Source organism: Phodopus roborovskii, unplaced genomic scaffold (genome assembly GCF_943737965.1).
Source record: "Phodopus roborovskii unplaced genomic scaffold, PHOROB, whole genome shotgun sequence".
NCBI classification, from domain to species: Eukaryota; Metazoa; Chordata; class Mammalia; order Rodentia; family Cricetidae; genus Phodopus; species Phodopus roborovskii.
Window position 1 is genome coordinate 6,892,851 of NW_026126469.1, and position 20,261 is coordinate 6,913,111.

The following is a 20,261-nucleotide window of genomic DNA, read 5'->3' on the forward strand; positions in this document are numbered from 1 at the left end:
TGGATATCAACCAGTTCAGATAGATTGGCTGGTTGTTAAGCCCCAGGGAAATCTTGTCTTTGCCTTCCTGGTGCTGGTATTGCAAACCCTGGTCAGTTTTTAATGTGAGTTTTGAGAGGAGCAGACTAGGATTAAAGGCTTGGGCCACCACCACCTGGCCCAACTCAGTTTTTTTTTTTTTTCCTTTTCGTGTAGATCCGGCTATCTTGGAACTCATTCTGTAGACCAGGCTGGCCTTGAACTCAAAAGAGATCTGCCTGCCTCTGCCACCCAAGTGCTGGGATTAAAGGCGTGCACCCACCACCACATCCAGCCAAAACCAAAACAACAAAAAAGTCAAGAGGGTTAAAAGCTCAAACTTGAGCTAGTCTGGTTTCAAATGTACCTATTTTTAAAATTTTATTTTTAAATAGTTATTTTATTTGTACAAATGTTTTGCTTACATGTATGTCTGTACTGCATGCAAACCTGGTGCTAAAGAGGCCAAAAGATATCATGAGGTTATAGAATTGGAGTTACAGACAATTGTGAGCTGCCATAGGGGTGATGGGAACTGAACACAGATCCTCTTGAAGAGCAGCTAGTGCTCTAACCAATATGCCAATCTCCCTGTCTTAGCCTTAAAGAATTTTGGGATCACAGACATGCACCTGTACACTCGACTTTTGGGATTGTTTGTTTCATTATTCCAAAGTTTTCGTGATTGATTTTTGCCTTTCCCTAGCAGCAATTTGTTTTTTTGTAAACAGTGAATGTAAAATTGCGCCTTCAGTTAGAATGCATCAGTTCTTTTGGTGCATTCAATTTCCTTTGTTATAGACCTATCACAGATCAAATCTACAGCATTTTTCAGAGGCTACATAATTTGTATTGTACCATTTTCCAGGGCAGGACTACGTTTAAATACAGCACTTTCAGCTCCCCAGCGGCACTTCGCTTAGCATTCACGCGCTCAATAAATGCTTACGCAAAGTATGAATGAACTAAAGAACCGCCAGAGCCTCAGAGGGGGTCGGCCTGGGAGTTCCAAAGTTCGGGAGGGGACACGAGGGCGGGCAGTGAGCATCACGTGATAGGGCGGAGCAAATCCCATGTGCTTCCCCAGCGCCAACGCGGCTCCGCCCTCTGCGCCGGTCACGTGGGGCGCCGGCTGCGCCTGCGGAGAAGCGGTGGCCGCCGAGCGGGATCTGTGCGGGGAGCCGGAAATGGTTGTGGACTACGTCTGTGCGGCTGCGTGGGGCTCGGCCGCGCGGACTGAAGGAGACTGAAGGTAAAGCCGCCATGTCCGGGCCCGACCCGGCCCCCCACCCCTCCCCCCGCATCCGCCGCCATCCGGGCCGGGGCCCGCCACCGTGCGCCGCCGCCCCGGCGCCCCGGCCCCGCGCCCGCGCCCAGGCCCTACTCGCCAGGCCGATCCCCGGCCCACGTGTGCCGGGCCGGCCCGGGTGGGGGTGGGGAGCAGGGCCCGGCCGGCCCCGGCGGGGAGGGCTCTGGGGCGGCGGCGCGACAGCCACTTATGCTGGGCCCGGGCCGTGGCCCGGCGCAGGCTTCGCGGCGCAGACCCGCCGCCCCCTCCCCCTGCGGGGCCCGGGCGGCCGCCGGGAAGTGACACGTTGTTCTTTGGCACTGGCCGCGTTGCGCAGGGCAGGGAGGCGGCGGCGGGCAGGGAGGAGCCCCCAGCCCCGCCCGGCGGCCGACCCTCGCCTGCCCCGAGCCGGCTCCGCGGCCGTCGCTGCCAGTCCTGCTGGTAGGGCCAGGCTCGCGCCCTTCCTGGCTCATGTTCCCGGGCGGTCTCAGGCCTCTCCGGCCCCGTGCGAGTGCCCCGCGGCAGTCTCGGAACCCAGTGTCCCCGGGTGGGGGGTGGGGACACCACGGCCGAAGCAGCCGACTTCATTTGTGATCCGGGAGCCTGGTGCCAGCGAGACCTGGAATTTCCGGTCTGGTTGGTCTTGGGCCCCGTGGAGCCAGGTTGATACCCCTCACCTCCCAACCCCAGGCCTTCGGATGCCCAGAACCTGTAGGCCGCACTGTGGACTTATTCTTAACCGAGGGGGTGAGTGAGGGGGCTGTTTGAGCAAGGCAAGGGTGGGGTCGGGGTGTTGCAGTGTGTTGGTGGGATCCATAGTCTGGACCACTTGTGTTTCTGCATTCCCTTGGTATCTCCCGTGATCCACGTTGTCGTAGCTCTTGATACCTTTCCCCCAGCCCATTTGCCATAAGCTTGGGTCATTTGCCCGTTCCGAGCTCTGCTCTTTCCAACAGGTGCTGGGGGGACCCTGATGTGGCACCAAATGAAATGAACAAAGCTCCTCAGCCCACAGGCCCCCCACCCGCCAGGTCCCCTGGACTCCCACAGGTAATCAAGGCAAAATGATCAGGACTCTGGTGGGGTGGAGGTCATGCAACTAGCTCTCAGTTTTCCCACCCCCATCTGTCAGGGCAAAGTGCAGTTGCCTGCTGCCAAATTGAGATAGGGCCCCTGGCTGTCCCTGGGGCTGTCACAGGGAGGGAACATGTGGACTGCTGAGGCTTTGCTGCAGGTCTGCTCCCCTTATTTCACCAGCTTGGGTTTCGGCCCCACCCAGGCTTCCCCTCTTGCTGAACTCTGGTCTCTCCCCTTCAGCCAGCGTTTCCCCCGGGGCAGACTGCACCGGTGGTGTTTAGCACGCCACAAGCGACACAAATGAACACGCCTTCTCAGCCCCGCCAGGTGAGGGGCTGTGGATAGAGTAGGTCTCTGGGTGGGAACCGGGAAAATCTGCTGTTGGTTTGGGACTGGTATGGAAACTATGGAGGCTGTGTACTTGCCCCCAGTTTCCTGACAGTTGCTCTGTGCTCTTTTGTGCTGTTAGTTAGTTATGGTGGCTCACTCTTTGTGAAGTTTGTAGTCTGAGAGTGACATTCCTGGGTCTTCATGCCTTTGACATTTGGGGACAGTACTGTGGGTCTTGCTGCCAGCTCTTTCCTATTAGATGAGGAGGTTGCCATTACCCCGTTCCTCTTCACTTTCTCTTTGAACTATGATGAGATAAACATTCCAGCTGTGCTTTCATTTTTTTTTTTTTTCCCCCTGTTCTCAAGTTCTTCCTAAGTGGAAGGATTCTTTCCCTACCTACTCCACTCCCCCTAAACCCCTTTCATCACCTTGGGGATAATTGTCGTCTTTCCTGTCCCCATGTGCTCTCAGGGAGGATTCAGGTCTCTGCAGGTAATACCCCTTTCCTAATCCTGAGCCACCTGGGTGCCACCCTGTCCACCCTAGTCCATAGCTAGACACAGATGGGATATTCAGGGTGGGGCCTTGTTTTCTCTTTAGGTCTTCAGTTTGAGTCCAAATACTGCATGTTAGAGTAACTGTTGAAGAGCAAGTGTCCCAGAACCGGAAGATTGTTGCATGTAGCAGTTAATCAGTACTTGAAGTGCATGCTGGGGAGTATGTTGCCCTCAAGGGCCTTACTAAGCATGATGCATCTTGGTATTAGGAAGACTCTGGGGGGGGATGGTCTAGAGGTGACAGAGTATGAGTGGCAGTGAGGGAGTACAGGATACAAAGTATTCATCTAAGTTTGGAGGCAAGTGTTAGTACAAGAGGCCACTTAGCATTGGTTCATTGTGTGGAAGGATTGGTGTCCATGCTCTGAAGCCTACAGTACTCTGAGATTGTATATACATTGTGGAGTGCTGATTTTGCTGTTCACTCCCTGTCCTTCTTGACCCCAACTGCTTTCCTCCTTCCTAATAGCACTTCTACCCTAGCCGGGCCCAGCCCCCGAGCAGTGCAGCCTCCCGAGTGCAGAGTGCAGCCCCTGCCCGTCCTGGCCCAGCCACCCATGTCTACCCTGCTGGATCCCAAGTAATGATGATCCCTTCCCAGATTTCCTATTCAGCCTCCCAAGGAGCCTACTATATCCCTGGACAGGTGAGGCTGGGGGGTGGAAGCCAGACTATCTTGTACTTGTAATCCTCCACCTCTCCTACCTGGTCTTCTAGATCCATTTCTCTTATAGAGGTGGGACTTCTAGTCATTGCCTGGGCTTGGCTTACCCTACTTTTCATAATCTGATATTCGTAGCTTTCATCTCCTTCTTTTCCCTCTCTCCAACCCCCATCAGGGGCGTTCTACGTATGTTGTCCCAACACAGCAGTACCCTGTGCAGCCAGGAGCCCCAGGCTTCTATCCGGGTGCAAGCCCTACCGAGTTTGGGACCTACGGTAAGCAGGGGAAAGAGTCAGTGGTGAGAGTACGTCCTACGGAACACTTAAGTGGTTTGCTTTCTAAGACCTTCCTAGGCATGCTTTTGGTTTTTAAAATGATAGGATTAATACATGCGCCTACTATTTAACTCCTGTTGGTAAGGGAAACTTTGATCCTTTGCCAAGAGAATTGGAATCTTTTCCACTTAAGAAACACAGGATCAAGCTAGGAGTGGTGGCATACTCCTTTAATAATCCCCACCAGCACTCAGGAGGCGGAGGCAGGTGGATCTCTAAGTTTGAAGCCAGCCTGCTGTACATAGTCTGTTCTAGAACAGCCAGAGCTATGTATTAAGTCCCTTTTTGAAATAAAACCAGGACCAGGGCCTTCAAGATGGCTCTGTGGTTAAAAGCATTTGCCTCCAGCCTGGTGGCTTTGGTCACTGGGACATGGGTGGGTTGAAGGAGAGAACTGAATCCTAAGTTGCCTTCTCATCTCTACTCATAAGCCATGGCACTCAGGCATGCATATGCTGAATGAATGAATAAACTGATCATTTAAAGAGTTGGAGATACAGAGCTCCGTGACTTAGAGGTTCTGGCAGAGGGCCCAAGTTCTGTACCAGGACCCATATGTCACCTGACAACTATCTAAAACTTTGAACACCTGGAAGAGCCAAAGTCTCTGGCCCCTTTGGGTATCCGTAGGCATATACATACCCCACACAGGCGTGTAAGAATAAACTGAATATAGACTCTGATTTAAAAACAAAGTTAGTGGACTTTTTCTGTGCTGCTTCTTTCATAGATGGGAGATAACATGGATTTGAGTGGTTTTCTTAGCTATCTTTATAATCTGTATGGCCGATGGTTTTGTTTTTGAGACAGGGTCTTAATTTTGTAGATCTGGCTTGGCCTGGAACTTGCTATATAAAAGCTAGTCTGAAAGTTGAAGTAACCCCCCCCCCCATTGTTGGAATTACAAGTGTGCCACCATGCAGCTTGCATGCAGCAGGATCTAAAATTTCCCATTGGGAAGATGTTAAGTGTGTTCATTTACAGTTTTATATGTGTGATTGAAACAGATAATTACCATAGGCAACTAGGGATTTATAAGGGCACCCCATTTTGGAAACAATGCTTCAGGGAGTTCTTAATTTTTTTTGGGTCTAGTGTTACTTTTTGTTACATTACCCCTTGCAAAGGGCTGAATTGGAACTTGGAGTCAGGTTGAGTGGAATGGGGGAACCCTTTTCATTCCTTGCCAAAGAGCTGATTGTGTCTCAAGTAGAGTGGGTGAATGTGTGTTGCTGGGGTGAGCATATACATAAATAAGAGTGCCTTGTGGGGTAAAACAGGTACCTTATAGCATAGAGAGGAAGGAGTTCCTGCCTACTAGGTGTGTGTGTCTATGTGAGGAATTCTTGTAAATGCAGTTCAAACTGGTTCCCCTGCTTTGACAGACACCTAATTCCCTAAAGAGGCGGGCAGGGCAGGGCAGGGCAAGGGGCCGGCTATGATTGATGAGAGGTTCTGTAGTGGGAGGCGTTGAAGCAGACCTTCGTTAGTATATGTTTGGGTCCTGATGCTGTCCCGAATCTTCCTTTCTGTTCTTCCTTCAAGCTGGTGCCTATTATCCAGCCCAAGGTGTGCAGCAGTTTCCTGCTAGTGTGGCTCCTGCCCCAGTTCTGATGAACCAGCCACCCCAGATCGCTCCTAAGAGGGAGCGGAAAACGGTGAGTAGCAGCAAGGGGCTCTGGGATAACCTGGGAAGGGAAAATCATGGTCTGGTGTCACTGAGATGTTGTGCCTGTGAGTGCAGAACATCATACACCTTCATCTGAGTTTAAGCAGTGATCGGGTCTGTGGAGTACTACTACAAAGGTTCCTTGTAAGGTGATTGCAGTGTAGAAGGAACTCATGGGAAGACTAAAGTGAACAGCAAGGACATTCCCAAAAGATTTAGGCTCCTGTAGGTTTGTAAGACCTGTGATTGGTTTGGGGTGGCTGGTAGTTAGCTTTGGAAATGGTTTGTTTTGTGCTCCTTACCCCCTAGTCCTGGAAGCTCTGGAGGCCTACGCCTCTGCTCAGTCCTCGAGCCCTGGGCATGATGCCCAGAATAGGGTGCCAGGGCTGGGGAAGCCGCTGAGTCACCCTGGCTCCACCCACTGCATCTGGGCCCTACCCCTAGAGATCAGGCCGACCAGCCACAAGTGAGCTAGCTGGTTGTTAGATGGGGGTCTTGAGCCCCAGGGTGTGCAGCCATTGACTTAGGGATTGCTGGTGGGTAGAGGGGAGGGAGGGGCATTGTGATGTACAGGGCTGCTCTGTGAGGTCAAGAGTCTTAGGGGTGGGGGCTAGGGCATCAACTACAAGAGCAGCCGGATGGGTTGACAGTAGAACTCATGGGGTTTCTGGCACCCACCCACCTGCTTCCCAGTAGGGGTGGGAGGTTGGCCCAGAGTCTTAGGAGTGGGACAGGGTGGAGAGGTGGGCTCCTTCTGCTTCCCGCTCATCCTGTAGCTTTTTTTCCCCAGATCCGAATTCGAGACCCAAACCAAGGAGGGAAGGATATCACAGAAGAGATCATGTCTGGGGCCCGCACTGCCTCCACACCCACTCCTCCCCAGGTACTGTCAACTCTTTGAGTGATACCTTAGTCTGGACAGCTATTCTGCCCTGGATTCCCAAGCCACTTGATCTTTTCCTTCACGTAAGGGGTTTATTTCCCTGCTTTCCTGGATTTCTAGGTAGAGCTAAAGTAGAAATGACTCTAGTAAAGAAGGGCGTGGAACTCTTGAGTGCAAACTTATAACGCTGCTTTGTGTCCTGCAGACGGGAGGCAGTCTGGAGCCTCAGCCTAATGGGGAGTCGCCTCAGGTTGCTGTCATTATCCGGCCAGGTGAGGAAGGCAGTGGCATAGCTTTTATGGGGAGGTGAAGTATGAATATTTAAACTTGAAGGAGGTGGAGTGATGTGAACAGAGTACCAGAGGAGAATAATGTAGGTTTCATGTGGTGGGTCTGAAGGTAGACTGTTTTGGAAGAGAAGGGAAAAACAGCCTTAGTGGGAGAAGATTGGGTTGTGGTGTGAGAGTGTTAAATTGGAAGTAACTTTGGCTAGGAAGAAGAAAAGCAGCAGTGAAGGACTTGGCTGCCATGAATTCTCATTCTTCTTGTACAGATGACCGGTCACAGGGAGCAGCCATTGGGGGGCGGCCAGGACTGTCGGGCCCAGAGCACAGCCCTGGCACAGAATCTCAGCCTTCTTCGCCTTCTCCAACCCCATCACCACCCCCAATTTTGGAGCCGGGGTCTGAGTCTAATCTTGGAGTCCTCTCTATTCCTGGGGACACTATGACAACGGGGATGATACAAATGTCTGTAGAAGAATCGACTCCCATCTCTTGTGAAACTGGGGAGCCATATTGCCTCTCTCCAGAACCCACTCTTGCTGAACCCATACTGGAAGTAGAAGTGACACTCAGCAAACCCATTCCAGAATCTGAGTTCTCTTCCAGTCCTCTCCATGGTTCCACGGCCCTGGCGCCTCACAGGGTGGAAACTCAGGAGCCCAATGGCATGGTCCCATCTGAGGATCTGGAATCAGAGGTGGAGTCAAGCATAGAGCCAGCTTCTCCTCCTCTTTCAGCTTGTGTTTCTGAATCACCTGTGCCCATCGCTCCAACTGCCCAACCTGAGGAACTGCTCAATGGAGCCCCCTCGCCACCAGCTGTGGACTTAAGCCCAGTCAGTGAGCCAGAGGAACAGGTCAGGGAAGTTTCGTCTGTGGCACTGGCCACCATTCTCTGTGCCACTCCACCTGTGGCTCCTTCAGAGACTTCTACTCAGGAGGAAGAAATAGAGGAAGAAGAAGGTGGGGAAGCTGAGAGTGAGAAGGGCGCAGAAGACCTCCCCCTTGACAGCACTCCAGCCCAGTTGTCTCAGAGTTTAGAGGTGGCAGCAGCCACCCAAGGTGAGGTGTAGCTAGATGATAGTTGTTCACCCTGGGGTGCTCTCTTCATTGACCTCCCATTTGGAACCTCTTCTGCTTTGTTTTGGAGTCGGGGTATATATATGTAGCTTGGCTGTCCAGGAACTCTGACCTCAAACTCAGAGTTCTGCCTGCCTCTGTTTCTCAAGTGCTGGAAATTAAAGGCGTGTACCACCTTTTTATGCAAGCTCCCATTTTTGGACCTGTGATAGACCCTAAGAAGTAAGCTTTTTGAGACAAGGTCTTAGCCTGGGCTGGCCTTGAACTCTTAATCCTTACCTGACCTTTATGTCTCTGACTCCCAAGTTCTGAGTTTATAGAAATGTGCCATGATGCCTGGCTTGCAATAACTATTTTAGAGCCTAGAGTGGGAATGATGGATAGAGGGAATTCTGTGGCTGCCGTTATTTTGTTTTTTCTTCCATGTGTTAGGGTTACTTATTAAATCATTCACACACACATTGGTCCTCCTCTTTCTCCTCCTTTTAGTGGCAGTATCTGTGCCAAAGAGGAGGCGGAAAATTAAAGAGCTAAATAAGAAGGAGGCTGTAGGTGATCTTCTGGATGCCTTCAAGGAGGTAAGGGAGCAAGAATTGGTTGAAGGGAAGATGGCCGGTTTGGGGGCAGTGGCCATGCAACTGAATGGGTGTTATCTGTGATTGAAGGTGGACCCAGCAGTACCAGAGGTAGAGAACCAGCCTCCCACAGGCAGCACCCCAAACTCAGAATCAGAGGGCAGCACTGTGCCCCAACAGCCTGAGGAAGCAGATGAAACCTGGGACTCAAAGGAAGACAAAATTCACAATGCTGAGAACATCCAGCCTGGGGAACAGAAGTACGAGTATAAGTCAGGTGTGTTTAAGGAAGAGTTAAATGGTTGAACAATACTTGTCTGTTTATGTGAGAAATGGCTATCCCTATAGAAGGACATAGGCGTGTGACTTGACCCTGTCATGCAGATCAGTGGAAGCCACTGAACCTTGAGGAGAAGAAGCGCTATGACCGAGAGTTCCTGCTGGGTTTTCAGTTTATCTTTGCCAGTATGCAGAAACCAGAAGGATTGCCCCATATAACCGATGTGGTCCTGGACAAGGTTGGTGTTGTGAGGAAAGTTGGTTTGACCTGGAAGTGCCTGAAACCCCCAAAGAGAAGTCTGTAACCCCTTTCTGTGACACACATCTTCTCTGCAGGCCAATAAAACACCACTTCGGCCGCTGGATCCCTCCAGGCTTCCTGGCATAAACTCTGGCCCAGATTTCACTCCATCCTTTGCCAACCTTGGTCGACCAACCCTCAACAGCCGTGGGCCCCCAAGGGGTGGGCCAGGTGGGGAGCTGCCCCGAGGGCCGGTGAGTGGGGCTGGCTGAGGGGCAGATGGGTAACAGTAGGATCTTGTGTGTCTCATCCTGTGAGAAAAGTCTCTTGAGGCTGTGTGTTAACGGGTCACATACTGTACTTGTTCTCTGTCTTCATTTGTCCTCATCCCTTGTCTAGCAGGCTGGCCTAGGACCCAGGCGCTCTCAGCAGGGCCCACGAAAGGAAACACGCAAGATCATCTCCTCAGTGATAATGACTGAGGACATAAAACTGAACAAAGCCGAGAAGGCTTGGAAACCCAGCAGCAAACGGACAGCTGCTGATAAGGATCGAGGGGAAGAAGATGCTGATGGAAGCAAAACCCAGGTACTGACACATCCTGCCTTTTGCTCCATTCTTGCTCCTCAAGATGTGCCTTCTGAGCACTTTATTCTGTGTCTACCGTATTTATTCCTAATGTCTGGGCTCAGTCCTTAAACCATTTTGTCCTGTCTTACTTAGCAGCCTGTGTTTATCTTGAGTACTAAACTAGATCCTATGTCTATTCTACCTTTTTCCCCACAGGACCTGTTCCGCAGGGTTCGCTCTATTCTGAATAAGCTGACACCCCAGATGTTCCAGCAGCTGATGAAGCAGGTGACACAGCTGGCCATTGACACCGAGGAACGCCTCAAAGGAGTTATTGACCTCATCTTTGAGAAAGCCATTTCAGAACCCAATTTCTCTGTGGCTTATGCCAACATGTGCCGCTGCCTCATGGCGGTTAGTTTCCACTGTTTGTCTTTTTTTTTTTTTTTTTTTTTTTTTTTTATGCTTTTATTAACATTTTATGTGCCTGGGTGTACATAGATGTATGTTTGCTACAGTGCATGTTTGGCAGTGGGGATAACATTGTGGATCTCCTACCTGTATGTGAATTCTGTAGATTAAACTCAAAGTCGCCAAGCTTGCATGGCAGGCTTCTTTGCCCACTGAGCTGTTTGCTAACCCAGTTGTGTAAACCTTACTGTCTACCTTCCTACATCTTCCTGGGGATACTGGAATCCATCTTTCCTTGGTTCCCCTTTGCCCTTTGTAGCAGCTAAGTGTGGTACAGTATAGACTTCTGGGTCAAGGAGACTTGAAAGACCTGTACTGATTTTTGTGTGATATTTATTCTCTTTGGCCAACAGCTGAAAGTGCCCACTACAGAAAAGCCAACAGTGACTGTAAATTTTCGAAAACTGTTGTTAAATCGATGCCAGAAGGAATTTGAGAAAGACAAAGATGACGATGAAGTTTTTGAAAAAAAGCAGAAAGAGATGGATGAAGCTGCTACGGTGAGAAAGTGTATTGCCAATTCTACTCTATGCTCACCATCCTATCCTACAAAGTTAGAGCTTGACTTTAGAGGCCTGGGGATAGTATTAAGGATCTTGAGGGCTCTCTAAACCTTAGGACATGAGCGTTTAATGCTAGGCTTGCCATCTAGATAAAAGAGAAAAGGGGGCTTTAGCCAAGTAACTGTTTTATTTTGTTCTTAGCTTTTTTTTTTTTTTTTTTTTTTTTTTTAAGGCAGGGTTTCCTCTGTGTAACAGCCCTGGCTGTCCTGAAACTGGATCTGTAGACCAGTAGACCAGGCTGGACTCTAACTCACAGAGAGCCACTTGCCTCTGCCTCTTGTGTGTGTGTGCTAGGATTAAAGGTGTGCTCCACCACTGCCTGGCGTGGTGTGATGTGTGTGTGTGTGTGCGCGCGCGTGCATGCATTCTGGTACCAGAGGAGGCCAGAAGGCAGCACTAGATTCCTTGGAACTGGAGTTACAGATAGTTGTGAGCTGCCATGTGGGTGCTGTGCTGGGAACTGAATGCAGCCAGGTTTTCTGCAAGAGCAGCCAGTCACATGTCTCTAGCCCACTGGTTATCTTTCTGAAACAATCTTTGTCCTATGACTGATAGGCAGAAGAACGGGGACGCCTGAAAGAAGAGCTAGAAGAGGCCCGGGACATCGCTCGTCGACGCTCTTTAGGAAATATTAAGTTCATTGGAGAGTTATTCAAGCTGAAGATGTTAACAGAAGCAATAATGCATGACTGTGTGGTCAAACTACTTAAGAACCATGATGAAGAGTCTCTGGAATGCCTCTGTCGCCTCCTCACCACTATTGGCAAAGACCTGGACTTCGCAAAAGCCAAGGTAGAGGTCCTGGGGTGTGGGGAGTGGGTGAAGCGAACGGACCTCCTGCTTGCTGACAACATATAGCCTAGGGGGTCTGGGCTACTTAGCCAATGTCAGAGTGTGGTACAAGGTGATTGACTTGATCCTTTGCTTCCTAGCCTCGAATGGATCAGTATTTCAACCAAATGGAAAAAATCATTAAAGAAAAGAAGACCTCGTCTCGAATTCGTTTTATGTTGCAGGATGTACTAGATCTGCGGCAGGTGTGTCTTCCCCACTTCATCTGCTGCTCCAGTTCCCGACACTGCCTTGTCTGATCCCTTCCAACCCCCAAGTAACTGCTGTTTTTTGTTCTATTCCCAAAGAGCAATTGGGTGCCTCGCCGAGGAGATCAGGGTCCCAAGACTATCGATCAGATCCACAAGGAGGCTGAGATGGAAGAGCACCGAGAACATATCAAAGTGCAGCAGCTCATGGCCAAGGGCAGCGACAAGCGTCGGGGTGGCCCTCCAGGCCCGCCCATCAGTGAGTTTGAGGCTAGGACTAAGGAGGAGACAGTGAAGCTCCTGGAGGGTATGAGGGTATCTTGCTTTCCACTGATGACTTCTGTTAGTGCCACGTGTCTGGGCCACTGAGACCACATGATGGGATTGAGGATCTGAGGAAGAGAGGCTGAGGGTGGCCCAAGAAGGGGGTTGTCAGGATCTGTCATTCTAACATGCCCCCTCCTCCCCCCTCTTTTTTTTTTTTTTTTTTTGGGTCTCAGGCCGTGGCCTTCCACTTGTGGATGATGGTGGTTGGAATACAGTCCCAATTAGCAAAGGCAGCCGCCCCATTGACACCTCACGGCTCACCAAGATCACCAAGGTAGGGTTGTATTCTGAAAGTGAGGTGGAGGGTGAAAAGGGATGAACCATACATTAGTCCCCACATATAGGATGGTGATAGCTGAATGTTTCTTCTTAGACTATTTAGATTGCTGGAGACTAGGTAGATAAAGAGGGCTCCAGCTACAGGCTTTGTTCACACTGGTCGTAGTAAATTAAGAATACCAAAACGAAGAACAGTTTTTACACTTTAAGTGATTGGGGAAAAAAAAGATAAAAGGGTGATTGATACTTTATGGTATACTCAGTATGTAGAATTTGAATTCCACTGTATGAATAACTACTCTGGGATATACCAAGTTATTCCTTTATGTATTATACTATTTTCACATGGTATTGACAGAATGAGTAATAGGCATAGGCTGTGGGTTGTAAAGCCCTAAAATATTTACTGTCCAACTATATAGTAAAAGTTTACTTCACCCTCCCCCCCAGCCCTTCATGGGTGTGTGTAGTGGTGTTGGCTAAGGGCTTAAGCTAGGTCAGAAGTGTGAGTCTTATTTTCATTCCTTCTGCAGCCTGGTTCCATTGATTCCAACAACCAGCTCTTTGCACCGGGAGGGCGACTGAGTTGGGGCAAGGGCAGCAGTGGGGGCTCGGGAGCCAAGCCCTCAGACACAGGTATGGAGGCCACTATGGGAAACTGGGTAGTTGCTATTCTCACTTCCCTTTCCTCCACTGGAAACTCAGAATAAGTAATTAGGGGATGAATACAGGAGGCATATATATGATGCCAGGGAGTGAGCTACTTAATTCAATACTGCGACCAAGAGTGAATGAGGCACAGTGGTGCACTCTTGTAACCCAACTCTTGGAAGGTGAAAGTGGGTTAATGCCCTTTTATGTCTCCTTAGCATCAGAAGCTACTCGTCCAGCTACTAGTACCTTGAATCGCTTTTCTGCTCTTCAACAAGCACTACCCACAGAGAACACAGATAACAGGCGTGTCGTTCAGAGGTGAGTTGTAGGGCATGGGGTGGTTGTTCTCATAGGATACTGTGGTTGGGTTTTGATTGTCAAAGCATAGAAATTTCTCATACCTGTATTGCTTGGACATGTCCTTGATGCCAAGAATGAGACCCAGCAGCTGCCCTGCATGTTGGATAGTCACATGAAAGTGCCTGAGCCAGTACAGGTGAGAAACAATGTATCTCTTTTAGGAGTAGCTTAAGCCGGGAACGAGGTGAGAAAGCTGGGGACCGGGGAGACCGACTAGAGCGGAGTGAGCGGGGAGGTGACCGTGGGGACCGACTTGATCGTGCCAGAACACCAGCCACCAAGAGAAGTTTTAGCAAGGAAGTGGAGGAGCGGAGTAGAGAGCGGCCTTCCCAGCCCGAGGGACTGCGCAAGGCAGCCAGCCTCACACAAGATCGTGGTCGGGATCCTGGTGAGAAAGAAGGGAAGGCTGGCAAAGGGATGGGGGCGAAGGCTACTGGCTGGTGTGGGACTGAGTGCTCTCCAACTATCTTTGAGAGCTCTAGACTCTGTAAGATGAATAACTGAAAAGTTCTCCTGTAGTGAAGCGGGAAGCCACTCTACCTCCAGTGAGCCCTCCAAAAGCTGCACTCTCTGAGGATGAGGTGGAGAAGAAATCTAAGGCCATCATTGAGGAATATCTCCATCTCAATGACATGAAGGTTGGCACTGGGAAGGGATCAGTGATTGCTGGTAGGGGTAGGGAGGGGAGCCATGCTGATTGGCATAGTTGGTATGGTTATGGGCCAGGCAATGATGGTTTTTTCTCTTGTATGCTTTGCCCTCCCCAGGAGGCAGTACAGTGTGTCCAGGAGCTGGCTTCACCCTCCTTGCTCTTCATCTTTGTGCGGCATGGCATTGAGTCCACGCTGGAACGCAGCACCATTGCTCGTGAACATATGGGACGGCTGCTGCACCAGCTGCTCTGCGCGGGGCACCTCTCTACTGCCCAGTACTACCAAGGGTATGATGATTTCTGCGGGTCTTCCATGTCCACATGCTCACCAATGCCTTCTCTTTTCTGGAATTACTGGAGCTTTGCATTAAGTGTATAGGCTAACCATTCCAGTTAGCTATGTGAGGGGTGAAGGTAACTTTAGCTTTATATTGTCTCGTGTCTGGAAAATGTTGTTTGACTCTTAGTCATGCTATATTTACCCAGAAGGCAGGGTAATCTAGCTCATATTCCCAAATACCCTGACTTCTCCTTCCCTTTTCAGGCTGTATGAAACACTAGAATTAGCTGAGGACATGGAAATTGACATCCCTCATGTATGGCTTTACCTGGCAGAACTAATAACACCCATTCTCCAGGAAGATGGGGTACCCATGGGAGAGCTCTTCAGGTAACCTCCCCCCTCCCTTTGCAGATGCAAGAGAGATAATGGAGTGAGACAAGTTGAATACCTTTGAAGAGGGCTATGGGGTCATCAAGATTGATGATTTCTCTTACAGGGAAATTACGAAGCCTCTGAGACCCATGGGCAAAGCTACTTCTTTGTTGCTGGAGATCCTGGGTCTCTTATGCAAGAGCATGGTAAGTTTGGCCTTTCAGAGGGTGATGTTGTATTCAGGGACTTAACATGATTTGCGATGCCTCTGGTTGCCATGGAACTTCTTGGCTCTTTGATAGCCTTTGGTACTTGAGAAGAAGTTTAAGTAGGCAGTTTCTGTCATGGATTTTGCCTGGGCAGAAGGAAGATTGGCAAAGAAAGACCGTAGATCTGTGGTTAATTCATTATTCATTCGATCAATGTTTATTTGAACATTCACTGAATATTACATACCCATGTGCACACACAGCATGAACAACAGTTAAACGGTATGAACTCCATCTTGGTATGGAAAAAGCAAGAGGTGGCAGCTTCAGTAACTTTAGGAAAACGGTGTCTCAGTGCTGTGGAGTTGTGAAATATTTGACAGCCTTTACAGTAGAGGACCTTTGAAGAGCAAGGGAGCTAATTTAAGTTAATGAAGTGACTAGACTGTAAAGCCTCGAAACAAGCAAGTCAAGAGTAGTGACCATGGTATAAGAAGTCAGGACATGTGGTTTCAAGAGTTTGGGTATCTAGAACTTGGAGAGATAAAACAAGATTGAAGGGGACTCAAGGGATTTTTTTTTTTTTTTTTTTTTTTTTTTTTGGTGAGGGTGTGGGGTGTTACTGCTGTTAGGATTTTTCTGAACTTAAACCAATAGGCATATCTGCTCCTTTTGTGTGTGAGAATCAAGATCTATGTCTTGGTATGCCACAGCCTGGCAATTTTTTTTTTTTTAAAGCAAACATTCATTTACTTGGGTTAATAAAAAAAGCTCAATGATTAAGAGGAAAACAATACATTTAAGAGATTTGATTTAGATTTCTTTTTATTTTGTGTATGTGTGTGTATGCATGATCATGTGTATGCCATGTGCCTGCAGAGTTCAGAAGAGTATGTCAGATCCCTAAAACTGGCCATATGAGTAGTTGTGAAACGATCGTGTGGGTGCTGGGACCCACACACGTGTTCTTAACTGCTAAGCCAGGTCTGACAAACAATAATAAATATTAAAAAAACAAAGCAAACTCAACAAAGCTGCTTGGAAAAAAATTAGGTGAAATATATATACTACATATACAGTAGGAATATATTAGTGTGAGGTGTATAGATTTGGTTGTTTACCTTTTTGAGACCTAGTGATTTCTTGAATCTTACAAATGCTAATTGATTTTTTTCCCCCTACAGGCTTTTCCCTCTCCTAATGTCTCACCACTGTGGTGGTGGGTGAGCTCCTATTGCTTGGGATGTTTGTTGGTTTAGTCATGGAAGGGTGGTACCTGTTTGGTATCTATGTGGTATACTTAGATGACTGTTGAACTATTGAGTCCTGAGAGCTAGAGGCCATAGATAGGTAGAGGTAAATATTGAGATGCTGAATTGGTCTTTTGTTTTCCAGGGTCCCAAAAAGGTGGGAATGCTGTGGCGAGAGGCTGGGCTGAGCTGGAGGGAGTTTCTAGCAGAAGGCCAAGATGTTAGCACATTTGTGGCTGAACAGGTTTGAGAATGGAGTTTAGTTATTCTCTATTTGGGGCTAGCTCATCTCATCTTTCCTAATCTTTTACACCAGTCCTAACCTTGGCTGTTGGTCATTTGCTTACAGAAAGTAGAGTATACCTTGGGAGAAGAGTCTGAGGCTCCTGGCCAGAGGGCCCTTGCCTTTGAGGAGCTGCGGAGGCAGCTAGAGAAGTTGTTGAAGGAAGACAGCAGTAACCAGCGGGTGTTTGACTGGATAGAGGTGTGTTTCAATTTGGGAGGTAACAGGAGTGGATGATTAAGAAGCATAATTTAGAACTTACAAGCCTTTGTTTTTCTGCACAGGCTAACCTGAATGAGCAGCAGATAGCATCCAATACATTAGTCCGAGCCCTCATGACAACTGTTTGTTATTCTGCAATTATCTGTAAGGAGCCAGGGAGATGGTGGGGCAAGGGTGGGCCAGACAGACAAATGGAGGGAGAGGGGGGCTTTGGCATTCTGGGGCTAAGCCAAGTACAGTGTGTATTTTTCCATTTATCCTTGTCTTTTTCAATGTAGTTGAGACTCCTCTCCGAGTGGATGTTGCAGTGTTGAAATTGCGAGCGAGACTGCTACAGAAATACTTGTGTGATGAACAGAAGGAGCTACAAGCACTCTACGCTCTCCAAGCCCTTGTAGTGACCTTAGAGCAGCCTGCCAGTAAGAGCCAGGCTGCAGGGGTGGGTGGGACAGAGGGATGTCAGATAGAAGAGGGTGGTCATGAAAAGTACTCAACCCAAGAAAGGTGGGTAAAGAACAAAATGCCCTGATGGTTTGATTGATACCTTATCCTACCCAGTGCATGTTTCCTTTCCTACAAAGAATGAGTTAGCCTTGAGTGTTGTTAACCTGCAGCCTTTGTGCTTGGCCAGTAGGTGACAGCAACAAAAAGTGATAAACAGTAGTATCTTTCAGACATCATGTGCCCACTGTGTCTGGCACAAGGCTAAATTGCTTGGCTTACCTTGCCTTATCTCATAGCCATTGTGGGTTTATCTCCTCTTTCTACACTGTAAGACTGAGGGTTACAAATTGAACACAAGGGTATGTTCAGGTGTTAGATAACCATAGTAAGGAAGCAGAACACAGTTGTGTGCTGGCCTGGAGTCAGCTGTGAGAGTGTTGGGAGATTAGTCTGAGAGATGGTAGGGAGGAATTAGTTGACTGACAGATGGAGCAAGTACTGATTTGGAATGAAGACATGAAAAGAGCTATGGAAATGAAGAGTGCTTTAGCCACGGGGGTGGGGGCAGGACTTTGTAAGCAAAGAATTCGAGCTGAGAAGGGTGCCCTACCGTCCTCGAACCAGAAGCCCACCTACACTGATTAGGCCTCCTTGTTTCATCAAATCCCCACTCTACCCCCAGCTGGTCATGGTGACACTTTGGAGAACATAGGTCTCTTGAGTTCAAGACAGACATCAAAACAGCACTTGACGCATAAGTTCCTTTAAAATATTAGCTATTTACTTGCATAGGGGAGACTGGGGCTTCTTGCTTCAAAAGGACCTGCTAGAACTCTCACTTTCTCCAACATGTTTTCACAACAGGGTAATGGGATCACCTCAGGAGGGATAGATACTGGAGAAGTGGAGACACCCTTGGATAGTGCAGGGCTCTGAACAAAAGAAAGAATTTGGGAAAAAGTGATTGAAAATGCTGGTTGATAGGAGCCTAGCTAAAAATTGAAGACTTCATTAAAACATTGAGATCTTAGCAAAATTGAGTATTTGGTAGAGTTAGGGGTCCAGTTCTGAAGTGAAAAGGACATAGTTGACTGAGAAAGGAAGAAATTGTGTAAAAATTTTGTTTAGCTGTAGGGTAGTTGAAAGATGGCTATAGTTTCAATTGGAGAAGAATGGGGTTAAATATGTGGGGCAAGGTAGATAAGCAGTTATATAGGGTCTTCAGAATGTGCATGGGTTTTCAAGCACACATGTGGCATAAGGGAAGGATTAGCTGTACCCACAGGTGGAATGCCCAGAGGGATGTCTTGGCCTGAACTTCACATAGTTGGTGAGCTATTACTGACTTCACCATGAAACTGGGCTTGAGTCCCTTGTGCATCATTCACTTGCTGTAGTTTGTACAGAATGGGATAGACAGTGTTCTGTTGACTAGAGACGGGTCAGAGGCAATGCCTGAGGAACTCTGGCAAAGAGTGTAGAACTTAGAAGCCACAGAGGGTTCAAGTGTTTGTCAGGATCTGTGCCTGTTGTCTCCATTGAGATGTCTGGTCTCCAATTGTTTTCCTAGATGCAGTCTTAACTGTTTAAGCACTTGTCTTACCATCTGAACCTCTTGCCTCTATACTCCCAAGATGACAGTTGTGAACCACCATGCCTAACATTGTTCATTTCATCTCTAATTTGACTCTACATGTGATGTTATTCTTCCCCCCTTCCCCTTACCTCTCTGAGACATAATCTCACTGTGTAGAACTACTGTGCAGACCAGGCTGCTCACTTATGCCTGCTGAGTGCTGGGATTAAAGACATGCACCAAACCTGGCCTCATTTCTTCCCCCCTTTTCAGATAGTTTTGCTAAATAACCAGAACTGGCCCTAAACTTTTGATCCTTATCTTTCTGCCTTAGCTTCCTAAATATTTGCGGTTATTTTATGAGGATTGCTAATGTCCAAATAACAAATTCTTAGGCTGGTAGTCTCTGTGTTGTGATATTAGCATTCTGTCAGAGGCCTGGTCACTCTGAATACCAGGATGGTAGGGCAGGGTATAGTTTTACAGTGTCTTTGGGAGGGACCTCTGGGTACAGACTGGTCACCTAATTGATGTCCTTGTGGCTTGCAGACCTGCTTCGGATGTTCTTTGATGCTCTGTATGATGAGGACGTGGTGAAGGAAGATGCTTTCTACAGCTGGGAAAGCAGCAAGGACCCTGCTGAGCAGCAGGGCAAGGGTGTGGCCCTAAAATCTGTCACAGCCTTCTTCAATTGGCTTCGAGAGGCTGAGGAGGAAGAGTCTGACCACAACTGATGGCGGGTGGGGCCGGGGACTTGGAGCCATGGACACGTGGATGGCCTAGCCAGCCAGCTGCCTGGACTGCAGGGGGGCGGCGGTGGCAGTGGCGGCAGCGGCAGTGGGTGCCTGTAGTGGGATGTGTCTGAGCTAATAAAGTGGCTGATGAGGCAGGATGGCTTGGGGCTGCCTGGGCCCCCCCCTCCAGGATGCTGCCAAGTGTCCCTCTCCTCCCCCCGGGGCACAGAGATATATATAAAGTCTTGAAATTTGGTGTGTCTTTGCGGGGGGTGGGGGGCGCACTACCGCCTGCCTCTAGGGTCCTTTTTTATTTTCTGAAATCACTCTTGGGACTGCCGTCCTCGCTGCTGGGGGCATATGCCCCAGCCCCTGCACCAACCCCTGCTGCTGCCTGGGCAGGGGAAAGGGGGGGGCACGGTGCCTGTAATTATTAAACATGAATTCAATTAAGTTCATTGTCTCTTTACTGATCTGCTCCAACGGAGTAGTATGGGTAGGTGGACTTCTTCCTCTCCAGACTTGGCATTGTATCAGTGATAACCTGCCTCTCCCAGTCAGTGATGGGGGAGAACGGACCCAGGGAATTGATTTTTCTGGAGGGTAGGGCTTTCTGGTTTGACATTGGAGATAAGTGCTATAGAGTACTTGGCATTTGTTGCACCTACCAGATTGATCCACACCCTGGTT

The 20,261-nt window shown here is 48.8% G+C and overlaps 1 protein-coding gene and 1 non-coding gene across 10 annotated transcripts; both read left to right on the top strand.

The window, feature by feature from the left end:
• The first annotated feature begins 1,109 nt into the window (after positions 1 to 1,109).
• On the top strand, positions 1,110 to 20,024 carry Eif4g1 (eukaryotic translation initiation factor 4 gamma 1). Of its 9 annotated transcripts, none has more exons than XM_051191159.1 (34): positions 1,179 to 1,270; positions 1,997 to 2,053; positions 2,263 to 2,356; positions 2,624 to 2,710; positions 3,188 to 3,208; positions 3,743 to 3,919; positions 4,113 to 4,212; positions 5,818 to 5,930; positions 6,732 to 6,824; positions 7,030 to 7,096; positions 7,378 to 8,169; positions 8,677 to 8,765; positions 8,853 to 9,039; positions 9,147 to 9,280; positions 9,378 to 9,536; positions 9,682 to 9,870; positions 10,069 to 10,266; positions 10,677 to 10,823; positions 11,442 to 11,678; positions 11,819 to 11,923; positions 12,026 to 12,185; positions 12,427 to 12,527; positions 13,066 to 13,168; positions 13,402 to 13,504; positions 13,708 to 13,934; positions 14,066 to 14,184; positions 14,314 to 14,486; positions 14,743 to 14,868; positions 14,978 to 15,059; positions 16,458 to 16,556; positions 16,662 to 16,796; positions 16,880 to 16,961; positions 17,096 to 17,236; positions 19,387 to 20,024. In XM_051191159.1, exons 3-34 carry the CDS (start codon positions 2,297 to 2,299, stop codon positions 19,569 to 19,571), a joined length of 4,791 nt encoding a protein of 1,596 aa, XP_051047116.1. In that variant the 5' UTR covers positions 1,179 to 1,270; positions 1,997 to 2,053; positions 2,263 to 2,296; the 3' UTR covers positions 19,572 to 20,024. The 9 variants fall into 9 exon arrangements, with proteins under 9 accessions (XP_051047117.1, XP_051047116.1, XP_051047118.1 ...); XM_051191161.1 differs by having other exon boundaries at positions 9,685 to 9,870; XM_051191164.1 differs by having other exon boundaries at positions 4,143 to 4,212.
• Positions 12,252 to 12,326, top strand: LOC127227295 (small nucleolar RNA SNORD66). Its single transcript, XR_007834980.1, has one exon. It is a non-coding gene; the product is annotated as a small nucleolar RNA SNORD66 (small nucleolar RNA).
• Positions 20,025 to 20,261: the final 237 nt, after the last annotated feature.